General features: G+C 36.7%; 1 protein-coding gene across 2 annotated transcripts in view; it reads right to left on the bottom strand.

Moving 5' to 3' along the window:
• Positions 1–2152: 2152 nt before the first annotated feature.
• Positions 2153–26776, bottom strand: part of MAGT1 (magnesium transporter 1) — a 70006-nt gene continuing 45382 nt past the window's right edge. For both annotated transcript variants that reach the window (XM_049873314.1, XM_049873315.1), the window contains exons 4-10: positions 23857–23997; positions 23231–23371; positions 22567–22656; positions 21854–21917; positions 8591–8665; positions 5918–6008; positions 2153–4194 (exon numbers count right to left, since the gene is read on the bottom strand). In XM_049873314.1, the coding sequence (XP_049729271.1) occupies positions 4179–4194; positions 5918–6008; positions 8591–8665; positions 21854–21917; positions 22567–22656; positions 23231–23371; positions 23857–23997 (618 nt within the window). In that variant the 3' untranslated portion in view covers positions 2153–4178. The remainder of the gene's footprint in view (positions 4195–5917; positions 6009–8590; positions 8666–21853; positions 21918–22566; positions 22657–23230; positions 23372–23856; positions 23998–26776) is intronic.

Here is a 26776-nt window from a genome sequence, read left to right as displayed (position 1 = left end):
AGCTGGAAGTCATTATTTACAAAGCACTAAATGGAATATACTGATCATCACTTGATTCTTCAGGCAGTTTGTCTGAATGTCCTTAAATTGTCACCCAAAGGACCCTGAAGACCATCCCTCATTTCCACCATGAATCATACTCTATCCAGGACTCAACATCAAAGACCAAACACAAAGTGTTGTCAGTGGAAATGTGCACAGGAAAAGTGAGAACATAGGTAAAGGGACACAAAGTTCTGAAGAGTCACCTCTAGATTATTGTTTTTGCCTCCTTCTGAAAGTTAAATTAAAGCCCCTCCTTCTCCCCACCGAAATTCAACTTTCACAGATAAAAGGGAGTCAATCGAAACTCCTCCCACTTTCTGAAGTGCCACTGGGAAATGCCTCTCTCATTAGGACCCTCCTCCCAGTGATCTAGAGGTCAGGAAGCAATCAAGGTGTACTAATAAGGTTTCCTTGTCTCCAGGGAGTAATTTTCATCTTTGAGTGAAACCTAATCCAAGGGAAATTTGCTGTAAAATGGTAAACCTTCAGGCATTTCCTCAGAATAAAACCAGTTGTCATCCAGTCAACTCCAATTCATGGCAACCCCATGTGCATCAGGGTAGAATTGTGTTTCATGGGGATTTTAATGGCTGAGTTTTCATAAGTTGACTGTCAGGTCTTTCTTCTGAGGTGCCTCTGGGTGGACTTGAAACTGCAACCTTTGGGTTAGCAGCCAAGTGTGTTAACCATTTATACCATCCAGGTACTCCTTTCCTTAGAATAAAAAGCTTCAGTAAATTTCTTTGCCTTTCTCGGGCAGGTTTTCTTCAGCAATAAAAATGAAGGGGCTGATTTAAATGTTATCTAAAGGCCCTTTGGCTTTGACTTTTCTATGATATTAGTATATTACTACAGTTGTTGATCTCATTCTTGTCCAGAATTGGGCAGAACCCATTTAAATCAAGATCTAATATTAACATATTTGTTCCAAGCTTTCTAAAAATACTATTTCATTGCATATTACTAAAAAGATTTGTAGCTATAATGGCCTCGACAAGCATTCCACAGCTTCTTCAGACATCCCACTACAGAACATCCTATATTTCAATTGATTTAATTCAACATGAACTCTGAATATCACAAATGACATATATTCAAAATTAAATACATCTGGAAGGAGCACTACAGTTTAGTCCAACGTGATCACCTTAAACTAAAAAAAAAAACCCACTGCCGCCAAATTGATTCCAACTCATAGCAACCCTATAGGACAGAGTAGAACTGCTCCATAGGGTTTCCAAGGCTGTAAATCTTCATGGAAGCTGACTGCCACATCTTTCTCCCTCAGAACAGTTGGTGGGTTTTGAACCACTGAATTTTCAGTTAGCAGCAGAGTACTTTTAACCACTGCGTGACCAGGGCTCCTTCTGTGATCACCTTAGGATAAGAAAATAGGTCCAGAGAGGTTCGAGTGCCTTGCCTATGGTCACCTAGACATTTGCAAATGTACTGTTGTTCAGTCTCATATAACTTGAAAATCTGGGTAATTGTTTCCAATCATTACTTGTACTTAGGACCAAAATGGAGTTACCTAAGTGGGGTATGACCAAAAGGGAACTGCCTAGACAAGGGGTGCTCACTGACTGAGATAAAAGCTAGATCAACCATTGAAAACAGGCATTCATCTACTTGGCTGTATTGATTAATCTAACGGGTGACAACATTAATGAATAACTATATATTGAGTCCTGAAAGAATACATCTCAATCTAGACATAATTAAGGAAATTGGCCTATCAAACTCATTGTCGTTAGGACAACAAGAAATTTAATTATAATTTCAAAACGGAACATTCTCATTTTACTATTCTAGTCTAGTGTTTTTTTTTTTTTACTGGGTTAGTCTAGTGTTTAGGGTCGATATGAGTCGGAATCGACTCGACAGCACTGGGTGGAAGTCTAGTGCTTTAAATTCACCCATCTTTAAATGGAAAATTTGGCAATGATTATGGGTGATGATTACACAACATGATTAATGTAACTGATATCATGAAACTATACATGGGAAAAATGTTGAATTGGCAAATGTTTGCTATATATGTTTTTCCAATAAAAAAGAAAGAAAAGTAAATTCTCCCCCTCTTTAGATGTTAATCAAAAACTCAGAATTCACATTGTAAAAGTTTATTGAAATGATCAAAAAGCAAACAGCCAGACATTTGGTTATCTTTGCCACTACAATGTGTCATTTTGAATAGTATTTTTTAAATGGATTACAAGTGATATTTAAATGATTACTAGGAAAGTAAATTAAGTCTACTTAAGGCACTTCAGATGAAAGCCGATTTCAAAATCTCCACAAAAGTAACACTATTTTAAATGTAGCAAATCTGCTTTCCATAGATTTTAATCAGATCGCTACTTTTCTCTTTACAGAAGAATGTGCTCTTACAGATAAAGGAGACAAAAATATATATATATAAAACTTCCATTCTTTCAATGCTCATGGCAAATTATTTGGAGCTATAGATTAATGGCAGTAGTAGTCTCCTGGTCAGTCTGTACAAACCAGGGCATTTCATACAAGTCTCAACCATAAGAATCCCAGCATAAATTTATTTGGCCTGAGACAAGTACAAGAACAGCAGAAAAAGGAACCCAGAATCACATAATTTACAAGGGGAGTAATTAACAAAAAGCTACATTAGAGTAAAAATCAACTATATGGCTTCACCCACCAGATCTACTAACAACAACAAAAAAATAAAATAGGCAATTTCACCCATCTCTTTTTGCAAATTTCTATTTTATAACACACGTGGGAGATTTATTAGATAGTGAATTATCAGAGGCAGTGACAGTATTTTTTTAATTTGATACTTCTGAGATTTCTTTACAAATTTTTTTCACAACCACAATTCTCATGTTTCCATAATAGTGGCATTTCAGGTTACTTTTCATGACTATGGGCGAGGTTATAGTTAGATCTAATAATAACCATCAACTTAATTTTTCATAGAAATTTGGTTAGCACATATGGTTAGCTCCACTGACAGGAAAAAACACAAAATTCAAACAAAACCCCTTCAAATTTTTTCATTGTTTCGCCACTTAAAGGGAGAGAATAAACGCTACAGTAATAGCAAAAACAGAACAGTTTTCATGAAACACTTTTTAGACACAGGCAACAACTCAATTATTTCACGGTTATCTTTTCAAACTCTAGGTCCTCCTCCTAAACACAAGGGTTAATGAAATATGTCCTAACTTGTAATACAGAATTCAACTTCACCAGCTGAGTTATGTGTAAGCCTATTTTTCTCTTAGGTACAAATATGTAATAATCTGCAGGAGCATTTTAGACCATTTATAAATTACACTGATTTAAGCACTAAGCTACATTTTTATTAGAGATAGGCCACCTTAAATAAAAGAAGGGAGGTGGAATGAATCTGAAATCTTACCAAAAACAAGGTAGTTAACACCACACTTATGAGAAATCATAATCCTATATTTAGAGATGCTTTCCAATGACTACAACCACCAAGAAGCACAGATAGCCCTGTATTTCAGTAGGGAAGATGAGAGAAGTACTGGCTAGGTATTTCTTTTTTCCTAAAGGCTAAAAGTGTACTCTGAAGAATGGTGTTCCATTTTCAGAAGACCATATAGCAGATATAGTTTCTCTGCCTAAAAGGAAAAATGTGCAAAGTATACACATCCATGCAAAGATGGAAAAGCTAAGAATGGATTCCTGATGCAGTTATCTGCAGCAGACATATGGGAGAACACCTGGTCAGGACTTTTATCTGTCATCTTTAGATAAGAAAATATAAAATTAAATGACCAAAAGTTAACTAAAGCCAGTTTTGAGCCTTCTTCTAATTAAAATGAAGTAGCAGTTTAAATTTATTTTATAATATATTGAATTCTACTAAATTAAATGCTCCACAATGTTCACTGGGAGGGGAAGTTTAAGAAGAGGAGAATCATATCCCAAATACTTCATGAATTTGAAAGGAAATTGCTTGTTAAGGCACTACACATCTTCTTTGGTTAAATGATGAACTATTTAAATCACTTGAAAAAAAAGAAGTAATACAAAATACATAAATTCTTCTTTTCACATACACATACATCTTTCGTTTTTCAATTTCCGTTACTCCAGTGTCTTCATTATCTCTGGGATCCTTTTTAACTCATCAGAAAGCTGAAAAAATATAAATATATACCAAGCCATTAGTCTGTGAAAGAAGTGTAGACTTTACTTGTAATCAATACGCAGTATCTTGATTTTAGCAGAATAAAGAGTGCTTTGGTACATGTGTGATAATCTCTGAGAAGCAATAACAAAAAGTAAGAAACACTGAGACTAGGCAGTCTTAGGAGAAATGGAAATAGACACAACCTCAAGTTAAATCTCTCTTGAACAGAGACACCAATTAACAACTGGATCAACCCTGGTGATCAAATAAGTAAAAGAAGTACTGGCAAGATTACCCTAACATTCTAGTTAGTACTCTATAGAGGAAAAATTATTTTCAAACACACAAACACTGAAGAATGAAAGTATAAAGTTGGAAGATTTTTACGTGAAATAGTCAAGGGTCTAGGAGGTTTCTGTCTCAAAATTAAATAAGTTGCCAAGAAAAATAAATAAAAAAGATTAATTTACGTTGTCCATTAATCAGAAGACATCTTGACTTCAGCCATAGATTAGACAGGCCCATAAAACAAAAGGAGACTAATGGGCACACTAGCCGAGGAGCAAGGAAGAGAAGGCAGGAGCGGACAGGAAAGCTAATAATGGGGAACCCAAGGTTGGGAAGGGGAGAGTGCTGACATGTCGTGGGGTTGGGGTTGACAACCAACATCACAAAACAATAACGTGTGTTAGTTATTTAATGAGAAACTAATTTGCTCTGTAAACCTTCATCTAAAGCACAATAAAAAAGACATCTAGAAATATAATGAATCAACTAGGAAGTTGTTCAAAATTATCTACTAAAAACTTGTGCTAAAAATATGAAGAATGAATTTGTGTCTCAAAAATATATATTAGTTGATATACTTTATCTTTACTGTTCATAGTCCTTTATACAACAGGACCAAACCAAAACCAAACACGTTGCTGTAGAGTTGATTCCGACTCACAGTGACCCTACAGGACAAAGGAGAACTGCCCCACAGGGTTACCAAGGAGCAACTGGTGGATTGCAACTTCCGACCTTTTGGTTACCAGCCAATCTCTTGACTATTTCGCCACCAGGGCTCCAAAACAGGATAGTATTGTGTTTAAAAAATAGGAATTATATTAACATTGAGATTATGAAATTCACAACGCCCTCCCCCCATTATATAGGTACATTTATCTCAGCTATTAAGAAGGTAAATCTATAACCAGGAAAATAATTTCGTCTCTCAGCTTTAGGGACTTTTATGAATATTTCAAACTGATTAGATTTTCTTAAACATGCTTTCTTAAATGATCTGCAAACTGCATTGTGATCAAATGTTCTGTTTATGCCATTCAGCCTTGAGGTGTAGACATGAGAGGAAGTTAAAAAATATATACATAGATATTACTTCCTCCACAAGAGGAAGTGTAGTATGCAGACAAAGAGTTGTGTGAGTAAATGTGGTAAAAAATGTTCTAATCACTATGTGTTGTAGATTTCTGGACCAAATTACATGATGTCAGAGTAACTCCAACAGATAGTCCTGAGACAAGAAATCATATACTATTGTCTACTATACCATAATTATTTTAATTTTTATATGTAACATATCTAAATTAAGGCATATCTCTCTGTTCTAGAAGCTAGAATAGTTTGTAGGAAAGCAGAAAAGAATATAGTATAAGAAAATATTCTAAAATAACTCTAATTTTAAGTATAGGTAATCATCATATAGATTAAAAATAAAAATCATACCTATACGGGTATCCATGATATTTAGATCTGAAAATAGAGAGCATCCAACTGAAGAATAATACAACGAGTCCAATACCAGCCATGCACATTACTGCAGAAAAACAAAAGGAGAGTAAAATGAGCATGTAAACCATAGCAAACACACAAATCTAGTCTACACTTCTCAGAGTGAAAAGCAAGGGCTATAATCTACTGATAAATTTCAACTTTGCTACAATTTTCTTCCGTATTCTTTAATCTTCAGAAGTTTGCTTTCCCCTTTAATTTGCTCTATTACAATACAATAGAGTGACTCCATTTATATACTTGTACAATTAAATTGTAGGAATAATGAATTTCTTTAAAGCTATCTCACTCAAGAATTCAGTGTCAGAAGCCTTTTACTACTGACAAGAAAACTACTAATTAAACTACTGATTAAGTTATTAAACTTCTTTTAAATCTTTACAAGTAGCTTTATTTTATTATTGACATCTGTTAATGTCATTGTGACAGCCTCACTTTAAAGTACTTTATTCATGTACAGGCAAAGTACAGTGCCTTCTATGAGGAACTGATTCAACGTGGATTCCTCATTTGAATAATGAAGAAAAACCTGATTACTAGCTCAAAATTCATAACTCACTCCACTAATCCCAGATGCTCTGCTTCAGCATCGTAATTAACAATCTTAACTCCAGATGCTGACCCTACAATGCTCAACTAAGGATTCCCAAGACTTGAAGTTGTTTGAGTCCATGGATTAAGAATGGCTAAAAAACCAACCCAAACCCACTGCAGGACAGATTAGACTGCCCCATAGGCTGTAAATCTTTACGGAAGCAGACTACCACATCTCTCTCCCAGGGAGTGGCCGGTAGGTTCGAACCACCAACCTTCTGGTTAGTAGCCTACTGCTTAACCACTGCACCACCAGGGCTCCTTAAGACTGGCTAAGGAGCATTAAAAAGAAAAAAAAAACCCCAAAACCCATTGCTGTTGAGTGGATTTTGACTCACAGTAACCCTACAGCCCTAGAGGACAGAGAAGAACTGCCCCACAGGGATTCTAAGGCTGTAAATCTTTATGGAAGCAGACTGCCACATCTTTGTCCTACAGAACAGCTGGTAAGTTCGAACTGCCAACTTCTGCATTAGCAGCCAAGCACTGAACCACTGCTTAGAGCTCCTATAAGGAGCATAAACCATACCAAACACCAAACACGTTGCCGCAGAGCCGATTTCGACTCACAGTGACCCTATAGGACAGAGTAGAACTGCCCCATAGGGTTTCCAAGGAGCGGCTGGTGGATTACAACTGCCGACCTTTTTTAACTGCTGAGCTCTTAACCACTGTGCAACCAGGGCTCCCTAAGGAGTGTAGAGGTATGGATATGGGAAATCATGTGTGCTACACTAATGAAAGCTTTAAAGAAACATACATATTCGCTAACATTAAAAACAACTTTTAGTTTTGGTATACTTAAAGAAACCAGTTGCCAGTTCTGATTCATAGCAACCCCATGTTGTACAGAGTTAGAACTGCACTCCATAGGGTTCCCAAGACTGTGAACTTTTGGAAGCAGGTTGCCAGATCTTTCTTCCCAGGCATCTGTGGGTGGGTTTAAACTACCAACCTTTTGATTAGTACTTGAGCACCTAACTATCTGCACCACCCAGGGTCTCCTTGTTATATTTAGGGAAAAAAAAACTTCCCCTTTTCTAACTTTGACAAAATACGATCTATGGCTAAACATTTAAAAGTTAAACATAATATTTTTTCTGAGTATTAACAAATACTCAGCATAGAAAAAGTATAGAAAAGCATCACTTTAGGCAAAGGACTAAGATTCTAATAGATAAATGGAAAAAGACAATTTGCAGAAAGGAAAATACAAATGACTAATAACCATTTAGGAAAACATCCAACCTCACTAATAATCAAAAGAATACAAAATAATATAACATTTCCTCCTTATCTAATTTGCAAATATATTTATACATATGCATATGTATATGAGATTACTTAATGCTGATAAAGTTACAGTGAAACAAGCATTCTTAAATACCATTAGTAGGAATTGAAAATGTTACAACTTTTGGAGAAAAGAATTTGGCACCATCAGTTTAAAACATTAGGAGAATTGAAAATATGCATACACAGGACCACACAGTTACTCGACGTCTAGGAATCTATTCCAAGGAAATAATATGAAATGAGGATAAAGCTTAATGTACCATGTAGTTAGCACAGTAGCATTTATAAAATGAATTTCTAATGAAAATCAGAAAAAGCCTGAACATTTAGCAAAATCACAAGTAAATTACATTATAGTTAGAGCATAATTTTAAAACTATGTATAAGAAAATATATATTACCATAGGAAAATACTCCAGTTTAAAAATGGGAGTACAAGATTCAACATTTTAGACATATAATTTTTAAAAAGTTTTGAAAATTGGAAGAAAATATATTACAATGTTAAAATTACATTTTTTCAGTGGTAGAGTAATGGGTGAGTCTCCCCTACAAAATGTTCCACACTCTTGTTTTTTCTCTTTTATTACTTTTATAATAGTAAAGAAGGAAAATAACATCCTTATCCTGTAACTAATGAGGGAAAATGATTAACAGAATATTCTTTTTCAGTATTAAAGGCAGAACTGATAGATTTTGGAAAATGATATGACTTACTCTTTCGTTTCCCAATATCCATGTCAGAGGTAGCAGCTTCACATAAAAGCACCATCCCTAAGGTAACTCCACCATCTTAGAAAATTTGTTTAAGGAGAAATTCATACAGGCACGAAAGACATACCGTCTTATTATCCCTAATCTTTCATGAAGAAAATTAAAATGAATAAACTTTCAACTCTTAATTACTAAAAAATAACTAAAATAAGCAATCTTGTGCCCATACAGCAAAACATTTACTATGAAGATATAATTTAAAAGATTGAAAAGTTACTTCATTTGCACATACAAAAACTGTTATTTTAAAAAAGATGTCCCATTAAAACCTATACAGACAAAATAGAAGTTTTCCTGAAATTGGACGTTGGTATAACCTGCCTGAACATACTACCAACTATCACTCTGACCCCATGCATATTTTAAAATATTAAATATCCATTTTGAATATTTCAATCCCTTTCCTCCCAAAATACCTGAAATATACACATTTAGAGACTAGCAACTAATTTTTTTATTGTGTTTTAAGTGAAAGTTTACAGTTCCAGTCAGTTTCTCATACAAAAATCTATACACATTGTTATGTGACCCATTGCTCTTGCTATGATTTGACAACACACCCCTCCTTTCCACCCCAATTTCCTATGCCCATTCAACCACCTCCTGTTCCTTTTTGCCTTCTCATCTCGCCTCTGGAGAGGAGCTGCCCATTTAGTCTCATGTATCTGCTTGAGCTAAGAAGCATCTTTTCATGAGTATCGTTTTATGTCTTATAGTCCAGTCTAATTTTTGTCTGAAGAGTTAGCTTTGGGAATGGTTTCAATTCTGGGCTAACAGAAAGTCCAGCAGCCATGTATTCCAGGGTCCCTCCAGTCTCGGTCTGACCATTAAGTCTGGTCTTTTTACGAGAGTTTGAGTTTGCACTCCACTTTTCTCCTGCTCCATCAGGGACTCTCTGTTGTGTTCCCTGTCAGGGCGGTCATCGGTGGTAGCCAGGCACCATCTAGTTCTTCCAGTCTCAGGCTGATGGAGTCTCTAGTTTATGTGGCCCTCGCTGCCTCTTGGGCTAATATTTTCCTTGTGTCTTTGGTGTTCTTCATTCTCCTTTGCTCCAGGTGGGTTGGGACCAATTGATGTATCTTAGATGGCTGCTCCATAGCTTTTAAGACCCCAGATGCCACTCATCAAAATGGGATGCAGAACATTTTCTTAAGCTTTGTTATGCCAATGGATCTGGATGTACCCTGAAGCCATGGTCCCCAGACCCCAACCCCTGCTACTCTGTCCCTCGAAGTGTTTGGTTGTATTCAGGAAACTTCTTAGCTTTTGATTTAGTCCAGTTTTGCTGAATTCCCCTGTATTGTGTGTTGTCCTTCCCTTCACCCAAGATAGTTCTTATCTATCTAGTCAGTAATTGCCCCTCTCTCTCCCTCCCCACCCTTGTAAGCATCAAAGAATGTATTCTTCTGTGTTTAAACTATTTCTTGAGTTCTTTTAACAGTGGTCTTATACAATATTTGCCCTTTAGTGACTAATTTCACTCAGCATAATGCCTTCCAGGATCAACCATGTTAGGAGATGTTTCACAGATTCATTATTGTTCTTTTTATCGTTGTATAGTATTCCATTGTGTGAATATACCACAATTTGTTTATCCATTTGTCTACTGATGGGCACCTAGGTTGTTTCCATCTTTCTGCTATTGTGAACACTGCTGCAATGAACATGGGTGTGGATATATCTAGTCATATGATGGCTCTTCTTTCTCTAGGATATATTCCAAGGAGTGGAATTGCTGGATTGTATGGTACTTCTATTTCTAGCTTTTTAAGGAAGCACCAAATTGACTTCCAAAGTGGTTGTACCATTTTACATTCCCACCAGCAGTGTAGCAGTGTTCCAGTCTTTCTACAACCTCTCCAACATTTATTATTTTGTGTTTTTTGGATTAATGCTAGCCTTACTGGGGTGAGATGGTATCTCATTGTAGTTTTGATTTGCATTTCTCTAACGGCTAATGATTGTGAGCGTTTCCTCACGTATCTGGTAGCTGCCTGAATGCCTTCTTTGGTGAAATGCCTGTTCATATCCTTTGCCCATTTTTTAATTTTTTTTTTGTTGTTGTTGTTGAGTTTTGCAGTATCTTGTAGATTTTAGAGATTAGACGCTGATCGGGTTTCTCATAGCCAAAAATTTTTTCTCCCAGTCTGTAGGTGGTCTTTTTACTCTTTTAATGAAGTCTTTCGATGAGCATAAGTGTTTGATTTTTAGGAGTTCCCAGTTGTCTAGTTTCTCTTCTGGTGTTTGTGCATTTTTAGTAATGTTTTGTATTGTTTATACCACGTATTAGGGCTCCTAGCATTGTCCCTATTTTTTCTTCCATGACCTTTACTGTTTTAGATTTTATAGCAACTAATTTTTATTTAAATATTTTTATTGTGAAACATAACATACAAATATAAGTACATCAAATATAATTACAGTTTAACAAATTACAAAGCAAATATCCTTGTAACCATCACCCAAGATTAAGAAGTAGAACAACCCCTGCACCCTGAGGCTCCTCACTGTGCCCACTAGGAACTAATATTTATTTGAAAAATAAATTCTCAAATTTTTCCAGAATTTCAACAATTAACCTTTAAAGCACAAATTACCACTAACTACCTAATTTTGTCCTATCTAATAAAGAAAAGTAAACCTCATGGCATAACCTTACTTTTATTCAGCTTAATAATACAGTTACAGTTCCTATCAACTTGATTCCAACTCATGATGACCTCATATCTGTCAGAGTAGGACTGTATTCCAAAGGGTTTTCAGAGGCTATTTATCAGAAGTAGATTGCCAGGCCTTTCTTCTGAGGTGCCTCTGGGTGGTCTCAAACTTTCAACCTTTCAGTTAGCAGCTGAGCACTTTAACTGTTTGAACCACCTAGGGACTCCAGCTTAATAACAACCAAAAAACCAAACCCACTGCAGTCAAGTCAATTACAACTCACAGAGACCCTATAGGACAGACTAGGACTGCTCCATAGGGTTTCTGAGGCTGCAAATCTTTATGGAAGCAGACGACCACATCTTTCTTCTACAGAGTGGCAGGTTTTTACTGCCAGCTTTTTAGTTAGCAGCTGAGCACTATAACCATTGTGCAACCAGGGCTCTCTCAGCTTAATAACAGGAGCTCCATAAATACAAAAAAGAACTACTCATGCAAATAGGTAACAGGTGGCATGGTTGAACGCTAAAATAAGTAAAACAGAACTCTGAAACATACAGAATGTGTCTAGTAGAAAAGAAGGATTCACACACAGTTTCCTGAATACTAACAGTAGTTAAAATTTCCCAAATTGAACAAGAACAAAACAAGGATGCCCTTTATCACCACTAGTATTTAACATTGTGCTGAAGTCCTAGCTAGAGCAATAAGGCAAGAAAAAGAAATACATGGCACCCAAACTGGAAAAGAAGTAAAACTATCCCTATTCACAGATGGTATATGATACTGTACATAGAGAACGACAAAGATTCCACAAGAAAACTACTGGAACTAATAGAAAGATTCAGCAGAGTAGCAGGATACAAGATCAACATATAAAAATCAGCTGGATTCCTTGACACCAACAAAGAACTTCAAAAAGGAAATCAGGAAAGCAATATCATTTTACGTCACCCAGGACGTAAAAGACCAATACAAAGAAAACTACAAAACATTACTGCAAAAAACCAAAAGAGATCTACATAAATGGAAAAACATTAAATGCTCATGGATAGGAAGACTCAACACTGGGTAAATGTCAATACTACCCAAAGCAACCTACAGAGATAATGCAGTCCTGACCCAAATACCGACAGCATTCTTCAGCAAGATGGAGAAATTAGTCATCAACTTTATATGGAAAGAGATCCCAGGTAAGCAAAGCATTAGAGAAGAAAAAGAACAAAATAGGAGACCTCACACTACCTGATCTCAGAAACTACTATACAGCCAGATCAAAACCAAAAGCAAACTCTTGCCATCGAGTCAATTCCGACTCACAGAGACTACAGGACAGAGTAGAACTGCCCCATAGAGTTTCCAAGGAGCACCTGGTGGATTCAAACTGCTGATCTTCTGATTAGCAGCCATAGCACTTAACCACTACACCACCAGGGTTTCCTGGTATTCAACCATAAAACCCAGTAAACCCATAAAAAAAAAAAAAACCATACGTGGGAATAATTAAGCAGAAGAGAGGAAAATAGGTGTTCTTGTGGGGCTTGAATTTCTAATTTGCTTTATAGTCTACTCATTCCTTCATTGCCATCTTGCACTCTTCAAAACCCTGTTAGAGGTGATGCCCATTCTTCAGGTTTTTGCTTGCTTAACCAAGTCTTCTTTTCCAGCAATTGATGTGATGAAGTTTTTGTTTCTTTGTTTGGCTTACTGAGGTTCTTTATACCTAGGTATGTGCAAGGATTGATCATTTCTATAGGCTTTGGTGGCAGAATACTCCCTGATTAATGGTTGAAACTTCTGTTTTTGGACCTGCCTTTGAATCATGATCTACATATGCTTTTAATGAACTTTCTACCTTGATATATCCCCCATATGTCTGTCACTTTGTCTTATTGAGGGGGCATGTGTGTTGCTGTGATGCTGGAAGTTATGCAAACAGTATTCAAATACCAGCAGGGTCACCCATGGAGGACAGGTTTCAGCTGAACTTCCAGACTAAGACAGACTAGGAAGAAGAACCCAGCAGGCTACTTCTGAAAAAAATCAGCTAGCGAAAACCTCATGAACAGCAACGGAACACTGTCCGATATAGTGCCAGAAGATGAGCCCCTCAGATTGGAAGGCACTCAAAATACAACTGGGGAAGAGCTGCCTCCTCAAAGTAGAGTCGACGTTAATGATGTGAATGGAGACAAGCTTTCAGGACCTTCATTTGCTGATGTAGCACAACTCAAAATGATAAGAAACAGCCGCAAACATCCATTAACAATCGGAACTCAAAATGAGAACAAACAGCTGCAAACATCCATTAACAATCGGAATATGGAATGCATGAGGTATGAAGATAGGAAAATCAGAAATCGTTAAAAATGAAATGGAACGTATAAACATCGATATCCTAGGCATTAGTGAGCTGAAAGGGACTGCTATTGGCCATTCTGAATCGGACAATCACATGGTCTACTATGCCGGAATGACAACATGAAGAGGAATGCCGTTGCATTCATCATTAAAAAGAACACTTCAAGATCTATCCTGAATTACAATGCTATAAGAGGATAATATCCATATGCCTACAAGGAAGACCATTAACACAACTATTATTCAAATTTATGCACCAACCACTAATGCCAAAGATGAAGAAATTGAAGATTTTTATCAATTTCTGCAGTCTGAAATTGATCGAACATGCGATCAGAATGCATTGATAATTACTACTGATTGGAATGCAAAAGTTGGAAACAAGAAGGATTGGTAGTTGGAAAATATGGCTTTGGTGATAGAAACAATGCCAGAGATCACGTGACAGAATTCTGCAACACCAGTGACTTCTTCATTGCAAATACCTTCTTTCACCAACATAAACGGTGACTATACACGTTTTTTTTTTTTTATACACATGGACCTTGCCAGCTGGAATACACAGGAATCAAATCAACTACATCTGTGGAAAGAGAAGATAGAAAAGCTCAATATCATCAGTCAGGACAAAGCCAGGGGCCGAATGCAGAACAGACCATCAATTGCTCAAATGCAAGTTCATGTTGAAACTGAAGAAAACTGGAACAAGTCGATGAGAGCCAAAGTAGAACCTTGAGTATATCCCACCTGAATTTAGAGACCATCTCAAGAACAGATTTGATGTGTTGAACACTGATGACCGAAGACCAGACAAGCTGTGGAATGACATCAAGGACAACATCCATGAAGAAAGCAAAAGGTCATTAAAAAGACAAGAAAGAATGAAAAGACCAAAATGGATGTCAGAAAAGACTCTGAAACTTGCTCTTGGAAAGGAAGAAATGATGAAGTAAAAGAACTGAAGGTTTCAAAAGGTGGCTCAAGAAGACAAAGTATTATAATGACATCTGCAAAGAGGAGGAGGTAGAAAACCAATAGGGAAGAACACACTCTGCATTTCTTAAGCTGAAAGAACTGAAGAAAAAATTCAAGCCTCGAGTTGCATTACTGAAGGATTCCATGGCGAAAATATTAAACTACGCAGGCAGCATCAAAAGAAGATGGAAGGAACACACACGGTCACTATACCAGAAAGAATTGGTCAACATTCAGCCATTTCAGGAGACAGCATATGATCAGGAACTAATGGTACTGAAGGAAGAAGTCCAAGCTGCATTGAAGGCATTAGCAAAAAACAAGGCTCAACAAACGGACGTCTCAACAAACAGATGCAGCACTGGAAGTGCTCACTCGCTCATGCCAAGAAATTTGGAAGACAGCTACCCAGCCAACTGACTGGAAGAGACCCCTATTTATGCCTATTCCCAAGAAAGGTTATCCAACCAAATGCGGAAATTATAGAACAATATCACATGCAAGTAAAATTTTGCCGAAGATCATTCAAAAGTGGCTGTAGTAGTGTATCGAGAAGAAACTGCCAGAAACTCAAGCCGAATTCAGAAGAAGACATGGAACCAGGGATATTGTTACTGATGTCAGATAGATCTTGGCTGAAAGCACAGAATACCAGAAAGATGTTTACCTGTGATTTACTGACCATGCAAAAGCATTTGACTGTGTGGATCATAACAAATTATGGATAACATTGCGAAGAATGGGAACTCCAAAACACTTAACTGCACTCATAAGGAACCTGTACACGGATCAAGAGGCAGTCGTTCGAACAGAACAAGGGGATACTGTGTGGTTTAAAGTCAGGAAACGTGTGCATTACGGTTGTATCCTTTCACCATACTTATTCAGTCTTTATGCTGAGCAAATAATCTGAGAAGTTGGACTATATGATGAAGAATGGGGCATCAAGATTGGAGGAAAACTGATTAACCTGCGTGATGCAACACAACCTTTCTTGCTGACAGTGAAGAAGACTTGAAGCACTTACTGATGAAGATTAAAGACCATAGCCTTCAGTATGGATTATACTTCAACATAAAGAAAACAAAAATCCTCACAACTGGACCAATAAGTGACATCATGATAAACAGAGAAAAGACTGTAGTTGTCAAGGATTTCATCTTACTTGGATCCACAATCAGCACCCGTGGATGCAACAGTCAAGAAATCGAATGACACACTGCATTGGGCAAATCTGCTGTAAAAGACCTCTTTAAAGTGTTATAAAGCAAAGATGTCACCTTGAAGACTAAGGTGCGCCTGACCCAAGCCATGGTACTTTCAATCGCCTCATACGCAGGTGAAAGATGGACGATGAATAAGAAGACCAAAGAAGAACTGATACCTTTGAATTGTGGTGTTGGCGAAGAACACGGAATATACCATGGGCTGCCAAAAGAATAAACAGATATGTCTTGGAAGAATACAACCAGAGTGTTCCTTAGAAGCAAGGATGGTGAGACTATGTCTCACATACTTTGGACATGTTATCAGGAGGGATCAGTCCCTGGAGTAGGATATCATGCTTGGTAAAGAAGAGAGTCAGCGAAAAAGAAGAAGACCTTCAATGAGGTGGACTGACAAAAAGTGGCTGCAATAACAGGCTCAAGCATAACAATGACTGAGAATGGCGCAGGACCAGGCAGTGTTTCACTCTGTTGTACATGGGGTTGCTGAGTCGGAATCGACTCAACGGCACGTAACAACAACCTCAATATATACCACTAAGGTCTCTGTGTGCTGTTGGTTATTAGCTGTCAAGAGCTGTGATGCACTTCCATGTGTATTGTTTCATTACAGTTATAGATTTATTAAACATTTACTATCACTGCCTACTGTGTGCCAGGCACTATTAGATGCAGGAGTTTGCAAGGTTGACTGGAGCAGAGACCCTTTCTTGAAGAAGTTTATACTCTAGTAGGAGATACAAATGATGAAATAAAAATGTAATTACATTATCATGGTGTCATGGATTGAACAGTGTCCCCCCATAACATCTGTTAACTTGGCTAGGTCATGATTCCCTTGTACGATTCTATGATTGTCTACCATTTTATCTTCTGATTTGATTTCCCTATGTGTTGAAAATCTTACCACTATGATGAAATACGATGGATTAGTGGCAGTTATGCTGATAAGGTCTATAAGATTAGGTAGTGTCTTAAGCCAATCTCTTTTGAGATATGAAAGAAGAGACAAGGAAGCAGAAAGACACGGGGACCTCATACCTCCAAGAAAGCAGCACTGGGAGCAGAGCGCATCCTTTGGACCTGAGGCTCCTGCGCTGAGATGTTCCCAGACCAAGGGAAGACTGATGACAAGGATCTTCCTCCAGAGCCGACAGAGAGAGAAAGCCTTCCCCTGATCCGGCACCCTGAATTCGGACTTCTGGCCTACTGGACTGTGAGAGAATAAACTTCTCTTTCTTAAAGCCATCCACTTGTGGTATTTCTGTTATAGCATCACTAGATGACTAAGACACATGACTAAATGTTACTCTGAGAAAAGTGAGTAAAAATTAAAGGAAGTGGTTTTCCATAACATACAAAACTAGACTGTTAAGAGAGCTAGTAGAATTAAAGTATATTAAATACGACAAAGGGAAAGACATTTGCATAAAATGAAGCATAGTTACAAAATTATGGGAAAATTTTCAATTTACTTTATTGTGATCCAAGGTACATTTAAATAATGAGGTACGATTTCTTTGCCTACTGAATTAGTAGTTTAAAAAAATAAGAATAATAATGGCAAGGGCTTGCCATGGACACCAGTGCATTTATACACTTCTGGCAGCAAAACCCTTTTAGAAAACAATTTGGACATCCATCAGGAGCAACAGATGGACTTGTGCCCTTTGTTTAGAATTTTACTCCTAGAAATTTGGAAATATGTGAAATTATTTTTATTTCCTAGAAAACATTTATTGCAGTGTTCAACAAGAGAACAACTGAATTGTGATATACGTATTATATAAACACTAAAAATGTTGATTATTTTTCCTTTACTTTGTATTTTCTGATATCTCTGTAACCCTCACATACTTTTGTAACTATGAAGGCCATACAACATAGAAAATGTTTATAATACCTTCAGATACCAAACCATATATAAAGTATATCTGTAACTACAAAAAAGACACGTCCCCCTGCATAAAACATACACATGGGCAAAGAATGAAAGATGTAAAAATAAAAAAAGTCTTTAATGTTAAGGCTTAGATTATGGGTAAAATTTTTACATATTGCTACTTTATTTTTAAAATCCAAATATATTTATTGTATGATTCCATTTATGTAAAGTTAAAAAGTAGGCTAAACTAATCCAAGGTGTTAGAAGTCAGGGATAGTAGTTACCTTTGGGCAGGAAGGTAGCAATCAGGAGGGGTCACAATGGGAAGAACGGTCTGGGATATGGGTAAAGTTTTATTTCTTGATCTGCGTGGTGGTTACACAGGTATGTTCATTTTGTGAAATTTTATCAAACAGTATACTTACAATCTGTAAACTTTTCTGCATGAATGTAATACTTCAATTAAAAAGTATTAAATGTAATTTTAAAACTTGCTTAAGTAGATCAGGCAACTCATTATATAGTTTGCTTTATTAATCATACAATAAATGGTATAATACCAAAATGCTTATAAATATGTGGACATTTTCCGAAATCATAACTAATACTTAGTAGTAGTCTCTTCTATGAATTCTTAACAACACAGAAACTGTGTTGAGTCTTTAGTCTTCATGTCTACTAAAAAAAGGAGAAGAAGGAATTTAAGCCTTCTCTAATATTCCCTATCCCAAACAAAGTAAAATACACTCCTTTATTGTCTCACCATCATACCAAGCACATACACAGTACTTAGTGTCTTATAATCTGTATACATGCCTGTTTGTCCCAGTATTATAAGTTCCTTAGGCAAATCATGCATTCATTACATTTGGCAAAATAACTGCTCAGCAAATATTACATGACCCTATCCAACCACTACCAAAAAAGTAAAAACAAAATAAGAAAAAATATCACCCTGAAAAATATCCTATTTTGCGTAATCACAAAACTTATAAGAAATTCTATATTCCAACAAGTTTACAATATTTTCCAAATGTATGAGAGACCTTAACCAATGTTTAACCTTTAGATAGAAAAAGTAAAAAAAAAAAATTTCAATTTCTTAAACTTCTATATAATTATATACAAAAATTTAGGTCAAAGCTAAAAAACCAACAAACTGCAAATCAATATTTAACAATTTTCACTACCCTTTTTGCTTACTGTGGAATTTCAAAGTACTATTGAGTACTTTTAACTGAGTACATTTTAGATACTGAATATTTTCCAAGGTATAATAATTTGTTAATCCATCAAATCATAAATGAACATTTTCCAATTAAATCCTAGGATTTAAAAGCCATAAAGTTTGAGCAATATATATATACATATATATATATGTGTGTGTGTGTGTATATATATATATATATTTTTTTTGTAATTTTCTTTCTTACTACAGGAACCAAGTATTTATTACTTTTACCTTCTAATCTTCTCAGCTCACCATTACACAGCTAAATAGGTAAACCCTCCTGGTTTCAGACTGAAATTTAAACAGTAAATGTACTTTCCATATTTTTGTTGTTAGCTGCCATCAAATCAGCCCTCAATTCATGGCAACCCCATGCACAACACAATCGAACTATTGTGATCCATAGGACTTTCAGTGGCTGATTTTCAAAAGTAGACTGCCAGGCCTTTACTCCTAATCTGTCTTTGTCTTTGTCTGGAAGCTCTGCTAAAACCTGCTCAGCATCACAGCAACACATAAGCTTCTACTGATAGATGGGTGGTAGCTGTGCTTGAGGTGCATTGGTCTGAAATTGAATCTAGATCTTTCACATGAAAGGCAAAAATTCTAAACCACTTGAACCACCAGTGCCCTCAATTCTCATATTAGATAAGAAAACTGTTTAGAAAAATTCTGTTTTCCCAAATGTCTTTCAATGAAAACCAAAAGTTACATTTTTTTTCAGAACATTTGTCTTAAAATCTCTTTATCTAATCATCAACAAAGCAAAATAAAACAGAGGAAGATATACACAAACAATTACTAAAGGTGGTATTTTCAGTATTTTGAGTTTTTTCTTTTTATACTTATTGGTATTTTCTAAACTTTCTTTAATGATTGTATTACTTATAATTAGAAAAAAACTTTCTTAAACAAACTTACACATATTGATTGCATTCACTTTCAAAGTTCTTAGACTATTTTAGCTAGACAACCCATTTTCAATTTAATAAGGGGTGAATTAGATGATCTCTAATCATCTAGTTGATAAGATGAGAAGGCAGAGCCAATGACTTTACCACCAAGTTATTGTCAGATTCTCTAACAGCCTGTGCTACAACTGATCCCAATATATGTGGGCTATGAAATCACCTTGCAGAAAGCAATTTGGCCTTTGTTCATGGGGAGGCCAGTAAGAACCCTGAAGCCTCAGGCTCAGAGGTGCTTCCTGGATGAAGGCCATGCACAGGAGAGGTAGTGCATCCCTCTTTAGGACATGGAAGCTCCACGCTGTTACCCCTCCTAGACCTCACCGTATGTCTCTTCATTTGTATCCTTTTTGGGTGTAATAAGGCTGTAGCCATAAGTATGGTGTACTCTTCATGTGACTGTGAGACGTTCCACTGAATTAATGAACCCACAGAGGCAGTGAGAGCCAGCATGGGCTGGTGTCTGCCTATCTGGCAGTCTGAAAGAAGGTGTCCTTCTAATGCATGAGCTCCGACCTAGCTCTGCCTAGGGTCTGGCTGCATGGGTAGCTGGTCTGAAAGATGGTGTCTGTCTAATCTGTGAGCTCTGACCCAGCTTTGGGTGACTAGGATCAGAGAGAGTGTTTGCTGTGTGAGCAGCTGAGGACGAAGGTGGAGAAGTGGGAAGATGAGGACTGGATTGGATTCATGCTAATCTTTACCACACAGCAAGGAAGGTGGGATTTACCCACTGTGCCCGTGGCTTAGTGCAATATCATTGTAAGGACACCTTGGCCAAGAAGCATAATTCTGGGAACATTACATTTGTTCACCTTGTTGATTTGTTCCACAGAGTCACTGCTGATATATTCAGACAAGTATAAACTGTGTTCAGTAGTACTAGGAAATTTAGACTCTTACCTATCTGATGTCACTCTTATCCTTGCAGCTTAAAGAGGCATCAATTTTCAGATGTGAGAAAGTAAAAATTAACTTGGACTGAAAAAATCTGCTCTGCCATTGAAGAGGATAGAATAACACGTATAAAGCCAGCTGCAACTAAAAAATGTCATAATGACCCCCATCTTTGAGTAACTACTGCTTTTTTTACTCACTGAGTGACACTGTTGTCTAAAATCATAACAACAAAACCAACCAACCCGTTGCCATTGAGTCTATTCTGACTCACAGCAACCCTACAGGACAGAATAGAACTGCCCCATAGGGTTTCCAAGGCTGTAAATTTTTACAGATGCAGGCTGCCACATCTTTCTCCCATGGAGCAACTGGTGGGTTCGAACTGCTGACTTGTGGTTAGTAGCTGAGTCCTTAACCACTGTGCCACCAGGGCTCCTTTGAAATTATACCAGTAAGAATGAAACATTCCACTCTTGCCTGGAGGAGAGAAGTCACTTAGAAACAGAGAAGTAGCTTCAAATTACAACCAAAGAACAGAGTTTCAGATAAGGAGTTTCTGGAAACAAAATTCAACCTTCATCTTAAATTTGCAGTTTCCAAGGAAACAAAACTCTGGGTCCACTTTACAGTCCAGACCTGACGTTGACCTCTTTATAATCAGTCTTGCTTTGCTTTTAGCATATAAAAACATTGCTTCATTTAGACTTTACCTAAACTCTACCCTTCCTCAAATTCCTGTAACTATCTTTTCCTTTGGTAAGATGCCCCCTCTTCCTCTGATATGCAGCAATGAGCCAATAAACCTGACTTTATCAGACTGCAGGTTTGTCCCTGGTGGCCTTCAGCTGATTGAGCTAAGACAGATGACACGATAATATGATTCCCAAAGGATATTATGACCTGAATTAATATGACAGGAGCCCCAAACAAACACTGTAGAGAGAACAGCAGAATTTGAGAAAATAGACAAATTATAATACAGCACAAGGATTATAAAGAGGATACTAAACAGAAGAACAATATGTGTTTCAGCTACAAACTGGGCTTGGCTGCTTCCATGGATATAATTCTGGGGGAAAAAAAGACAAAATGGAATCTTTAAATACATATTAAATTTTGGCATCCTAACGCTAAAATGGGCCATTTTTAAATCCTATAAAAATATTAATGCACCCAATGTATGTAAGCATGTAACATATTTTAGGTCTGTGGCACTCATCAGTAAAAAAGCTGAGTTACTACAAAAGCTATTTCAGTACTTATTTTTTATTTGTATTTTCACTGTATTTATACTGTTTAACAGTAGAATAGCTGAAAAACAAGTATTTACGTGTACAAGAGCGTGAGGTACAATAATGTAGACTCCAAGAAGACAGGGACCATGTTTTTCTTGTTTACCACTATGTCTCTAAGAATACGTAGCACAATACCTGGACAATGGATGCTCAAGTACTTGATCAATTATTCTACTGTATTTAGACGAATGCTGACATTCATTCTTAACCAGCTCGGTTAAAAGGACTCACCAAATGAGATAAGAAACTTCCCATTTTTAAGAGAACAGCACAGTATTTTCAGCAATTGAAGCTTGTTAACCAAGAGATGGAAAAGTCAAAAATAAATCTAGTTCCTTTATATGCTGGCACTGTTCTCACAGGGTAATAATCATTAAGATTCACCTTGGTATATAAAAGAAAGAAACCCTGGCCTTTCCTTACCACATGTCCTGTGTGGGGATTCTTATGAGCATATGGTGGTCCTCTTATATGGTTCCACATTTGACCAGATGTCATAGCAAGCACAAAACACTAGGGAACAAAAAGTAATGAGATATTTATAATTACATGGTTCAGATGTTCCCACCTTGATTAGATTGGCTGGTATAAAGGTACATCTGTTCAGGTATACATGCTGAAGCAAATCATTTTCAGATAAGTGATGCCTTTCTTTTTTATTTTTTAGTGATCCCTTTCTAAGGCCTGTGTTTTAACCACGAGGATCACAAGAATCACAATTCAGTAATATTTACTTCAGAAAGAAAACATTACTTTAAAATTATAAATAAGCTGACACAAATTTCAAAATTGAATTTTGAAAAGGCCCTCTAGAAGAATATTTTCAAAAGAACTGCAGGTTTTGATGGAGTTGACAGCCTATCATTTAGATTGAATAAAACCGGGTATAATCAGGTCCTCTCAGCTCTGGCTATTGTAATGAGATAACAGAGGAAATAAACTGATTTCAAGGCAGAAAATAAAAATATGTAAACTCCTTTCCCTCAGGTAAGAAATAAACAAAATCCTACTTCTCATATAAATGAAAGCTTACCTGAAAATACAATATTAAGAGTTTAACTCAATTTTTCGCCTAAATTTTACTCACCAAAGCCGCAAAAGCCCATCCAGTTTTGTTAAAGAGAAATTCCATATTGCTTCTTCGAAGATACACAAGTCCACCAATAACAGCCAAAAGCAATCCCAACATAAGTGGACCAGCGTAATTTGGAGGTCTAATTACTCTAATCTAAGTGGAAAGGAGAGAAAAACATTTTAAAGTATAAAATTTATTCATTAATTATATAGGTTGAACTAATTTGAAATGAAAGCAGTCAAAATTGGTATGGCTGCTCTAAGGAAAAATTATACTTTTTCATTACATACCCAATCAAAATAGTTTATATTTTATCCAAAAGTGGAATGTAATAAGTACAATATTCTGTTCAACCACAACATATGGATCATACTATCTTTTAGATTAAGAAGAATCTGCCAAGTACAGCTAGATAGTCCATGGACTTAAGAAGAGTGGTTTCCAGGCTGAATCCAATAGGGTAATAGAGGATGTTTCACTCTTTCATCGGGATGATTCTGTTAAATGGTACTTGTGAAGGGACAGCTAAACTATTACTTACCATCTCAGTGATATAGGGACAAGACCAATTAGGACATCCAAGTAAGAGTCAAAGGGGATAACAGCAAAGTACCTTTCATCAAAGTAAGGAAACTTACATTGACGTCAGTTCTGTCAGCTATCCACCGGGCAATCTGCTCAGCTGAAAAACCCCGCACCTGCAACTCATATGTATCACCTCGTTTGGGTTTCCCTTTTGCAGGAAAGTTGATGAAAGTTGGAGCTGAATTCATGTTTAGCTGAATAAAAAGTATTTCATGGAAATATAAATTATCAAGAAAATAATCTCAACTGCAAATATCTTAAAATTTAGGCATATCACAGATAAGGAAGCCCAGGTTTAGGAAGGTTAAGTGATTTGCCTAAGGAATTAATCAGTAAGTGGTAGAGCTAAGATTCAAACCCAAGGTTACCTGTGACCTTAACCACTATCTTTACCGATCAAATATTAATTCCTAGCCAAGAAACCTGCATTTTACTCCATTAGAATGGAAAAGTGTTCCCATACCACAAATATTTTAATCTGTTCAAAGATCATGCAAAAAGGATAAATTTATGAGAACTGTTTCATGTAGCTAAGGTAAGCTCCAAATAAGGTACATCCTCAATCTGGAGGGAATAAGACCAGGATAAGACAACGGCTCTAAAATTGCAGCAAAAACCAATACAAAATGGTAGCTATATACAGAAATCATCCATTCAAATGGGTTTATAAATGTTTACTGATGAGCATCACATTTCTCTCTTCTACATCGTGAGACCCGTGGTATGCTTGAAAAACAATACTGGGATTGCTGACATAAACAGACCATAACCCATTCATCTGCATTGTATGTTTCCTGACACAGACAATTGTACTTGTGGAAAACAGAAAATCTAATTAAGTCCAGGGGAAAGATCCTGACCAACAGATGCAAGCATCAGGTCCCCTTAGTAGGTAACTCCTACAGTAGACATTGGCTTATATAAGCAATTACAACTTGAAGATATCAGTCAATAAAATAATCCAATTCTCTTGCTTTGATTCTATGCTCACAATAAAACCCTTCTAAACAGTAATTTCTAGACTTTCCTATTAGGGGAGAGAGCGTACTGATTATGGAATATGATTATTTTGGTCTCTTTGGCAGTATATCACGGTGAGTTAATGACTTAATAGATAAGCCTTTTGGTTACCAGTGCCCAAGGATTTTTACACTTGGTCAGTGTGTACAAGGTCTCCATAGCTGGATAAATTCTGGCTACATTGTTCAAATTCAATTTCTAGGTCTGCAAAGCTAAGAATCAGATTCTAGACAGTGTTCACTTAACCAAATTCCTGCCCAAATTTTAAGCCAAAAAATTTTTTTTTGATATTTGTTTAGCTATGCCACCTTTGGATTGTTTTCAAAATGTATCTAATAAACAAAATTAAAACCATATAAATAGTATATGAATATATTTTCTTTGCAAAAATTTTTACAAATATAGGGTTACAGGAATGAATCCCACTCCATGCTGGTAGCCACTATTACCATTTCCGACCTTCCTGAACGTATTCATATACATGTGTATATATCGACAGAAAACATGTAATACTACTTTGTATGTTTTTGTAACATAAATGGTATCATATTAACTGTATTATTCTACAATTTGCTTTTCTAATTCAACCATGTTTGAGAGATCTGCTCACAATTAAAAAAACCAAACCCATGCTGTCAATTCTGACTCATAGTACATATGTATCAACCTCACTGTCATAATTTATTAAGAAATGACGCTATTATTGGACTTTAGGGTTTTTCTCCCTTTTTTCCAATTAAAAATAATGTTACAATGAACATCCTTGTACATATCTCCCTGTACACACATGAGAGTGTTTCTCTAGGGAACCACACACAAAAAAAAAAACACCCAAATCCACCGCTATTGAGTTGATTTAGCTCTGACATGGATTTTATTACTCATGGCAACAGCAGTAGCCAAAGTATCAGCATTTTCATGCACCAGGTTCCCAAGCCCTAATTCCCAAAGGGGGCCAGTGGGTTGCATTATGGGAGAGGGATTCCAAGCTTAGGGAAGCCAAATCTTCTACATGAGTGGTAAGCACAAAGTCCTTTTGCTCTGACATGGAGCCCTGGTGGTGCAGTGGTTAAGAGCGTGGCTGCTAAAGAAAAGGTTGGCAGTTTGAATCCACCATCCGCTCCTCGGAAACTCTTTGGGGCACTTCTCCTGTCTCCTGTTGGGTTGATATGAGTCGGAACCAACTTGATGTCAATGGGTTTAGCTCTGAGATAGGGGTATTGTGTGTCCTGCCAGCATTCATGAAACTGTGGCAGGCTAACTTCTTAACTTGGGAGTAGGGTAAAATCTCAGGCTCTTCACAGTTCTTGACACCCTGAAGTAAATAAACCAGTTTAATTTTGTTTAAACTAGGGTTTCTCAAAGTAATTCTGATCAATACACTGTAGAACAAACCCTGGGAAATGTTACAGCAGGCAATATGGAGAGAATACTAAATGGAAGGTAAGTGGACCAGTTAAAAGGCTACTGCATTAGTTCAAGTGAGAGAAGATGAGGGCCCTGGAATGGAAAGGGGGAGGGGGTGGCTACGGCAGATGTCATAAAAGAAGATGAAGATGACAAATAAGTGTCAGTGATGATATAAAACACAGGAAGACCAGGTTTGGGTAGGAGAAAATAGAAGTTTAATTTGGTACATAATGAATTTTTGGATCAGGAAGTCAGTCATCCACGTGAAGATGCATAGCAAGGATTTATACTTAGATCTTTCCTTTCATGTTTTGTACAATTATTATTGAATAAAACATGTTCAAATATATGAGTTAGACCAGGGCGCATGACCCAGTAAGCAAGGTAAACACAGGCTTACTTGTGCTTACTACTAATCTGCAGTGACATGAAATTGTTCACTACAGATCAGTAAGTAAGCCCATGCTTACTGGGTCATCTGCCACTGCCAGGGACTGTAAATTTGAAAACAGGCTTTGATTCTGTAGGAAGGGGCTATGGGGC

The sequence above is a fragment of the Elephas maximus genome, chromosome X (genome assembly GCF_024166365.1).
Source record: "Elephas maximus indicus isolate mEleMax1 chromosome X, mEleMax1 primary haplotype, whole genome shotgun sequence".
In the NCBI taxonomy this organism is placed as follows: Eukaryota; Metazoa; Chordata; class Mammalia; order Proboscidea; family Elephantidae; genus Elephas; species Elephas maximus.
This window is presented reverse-complemented; position numbering and strand designations above follow the sequence as displayed.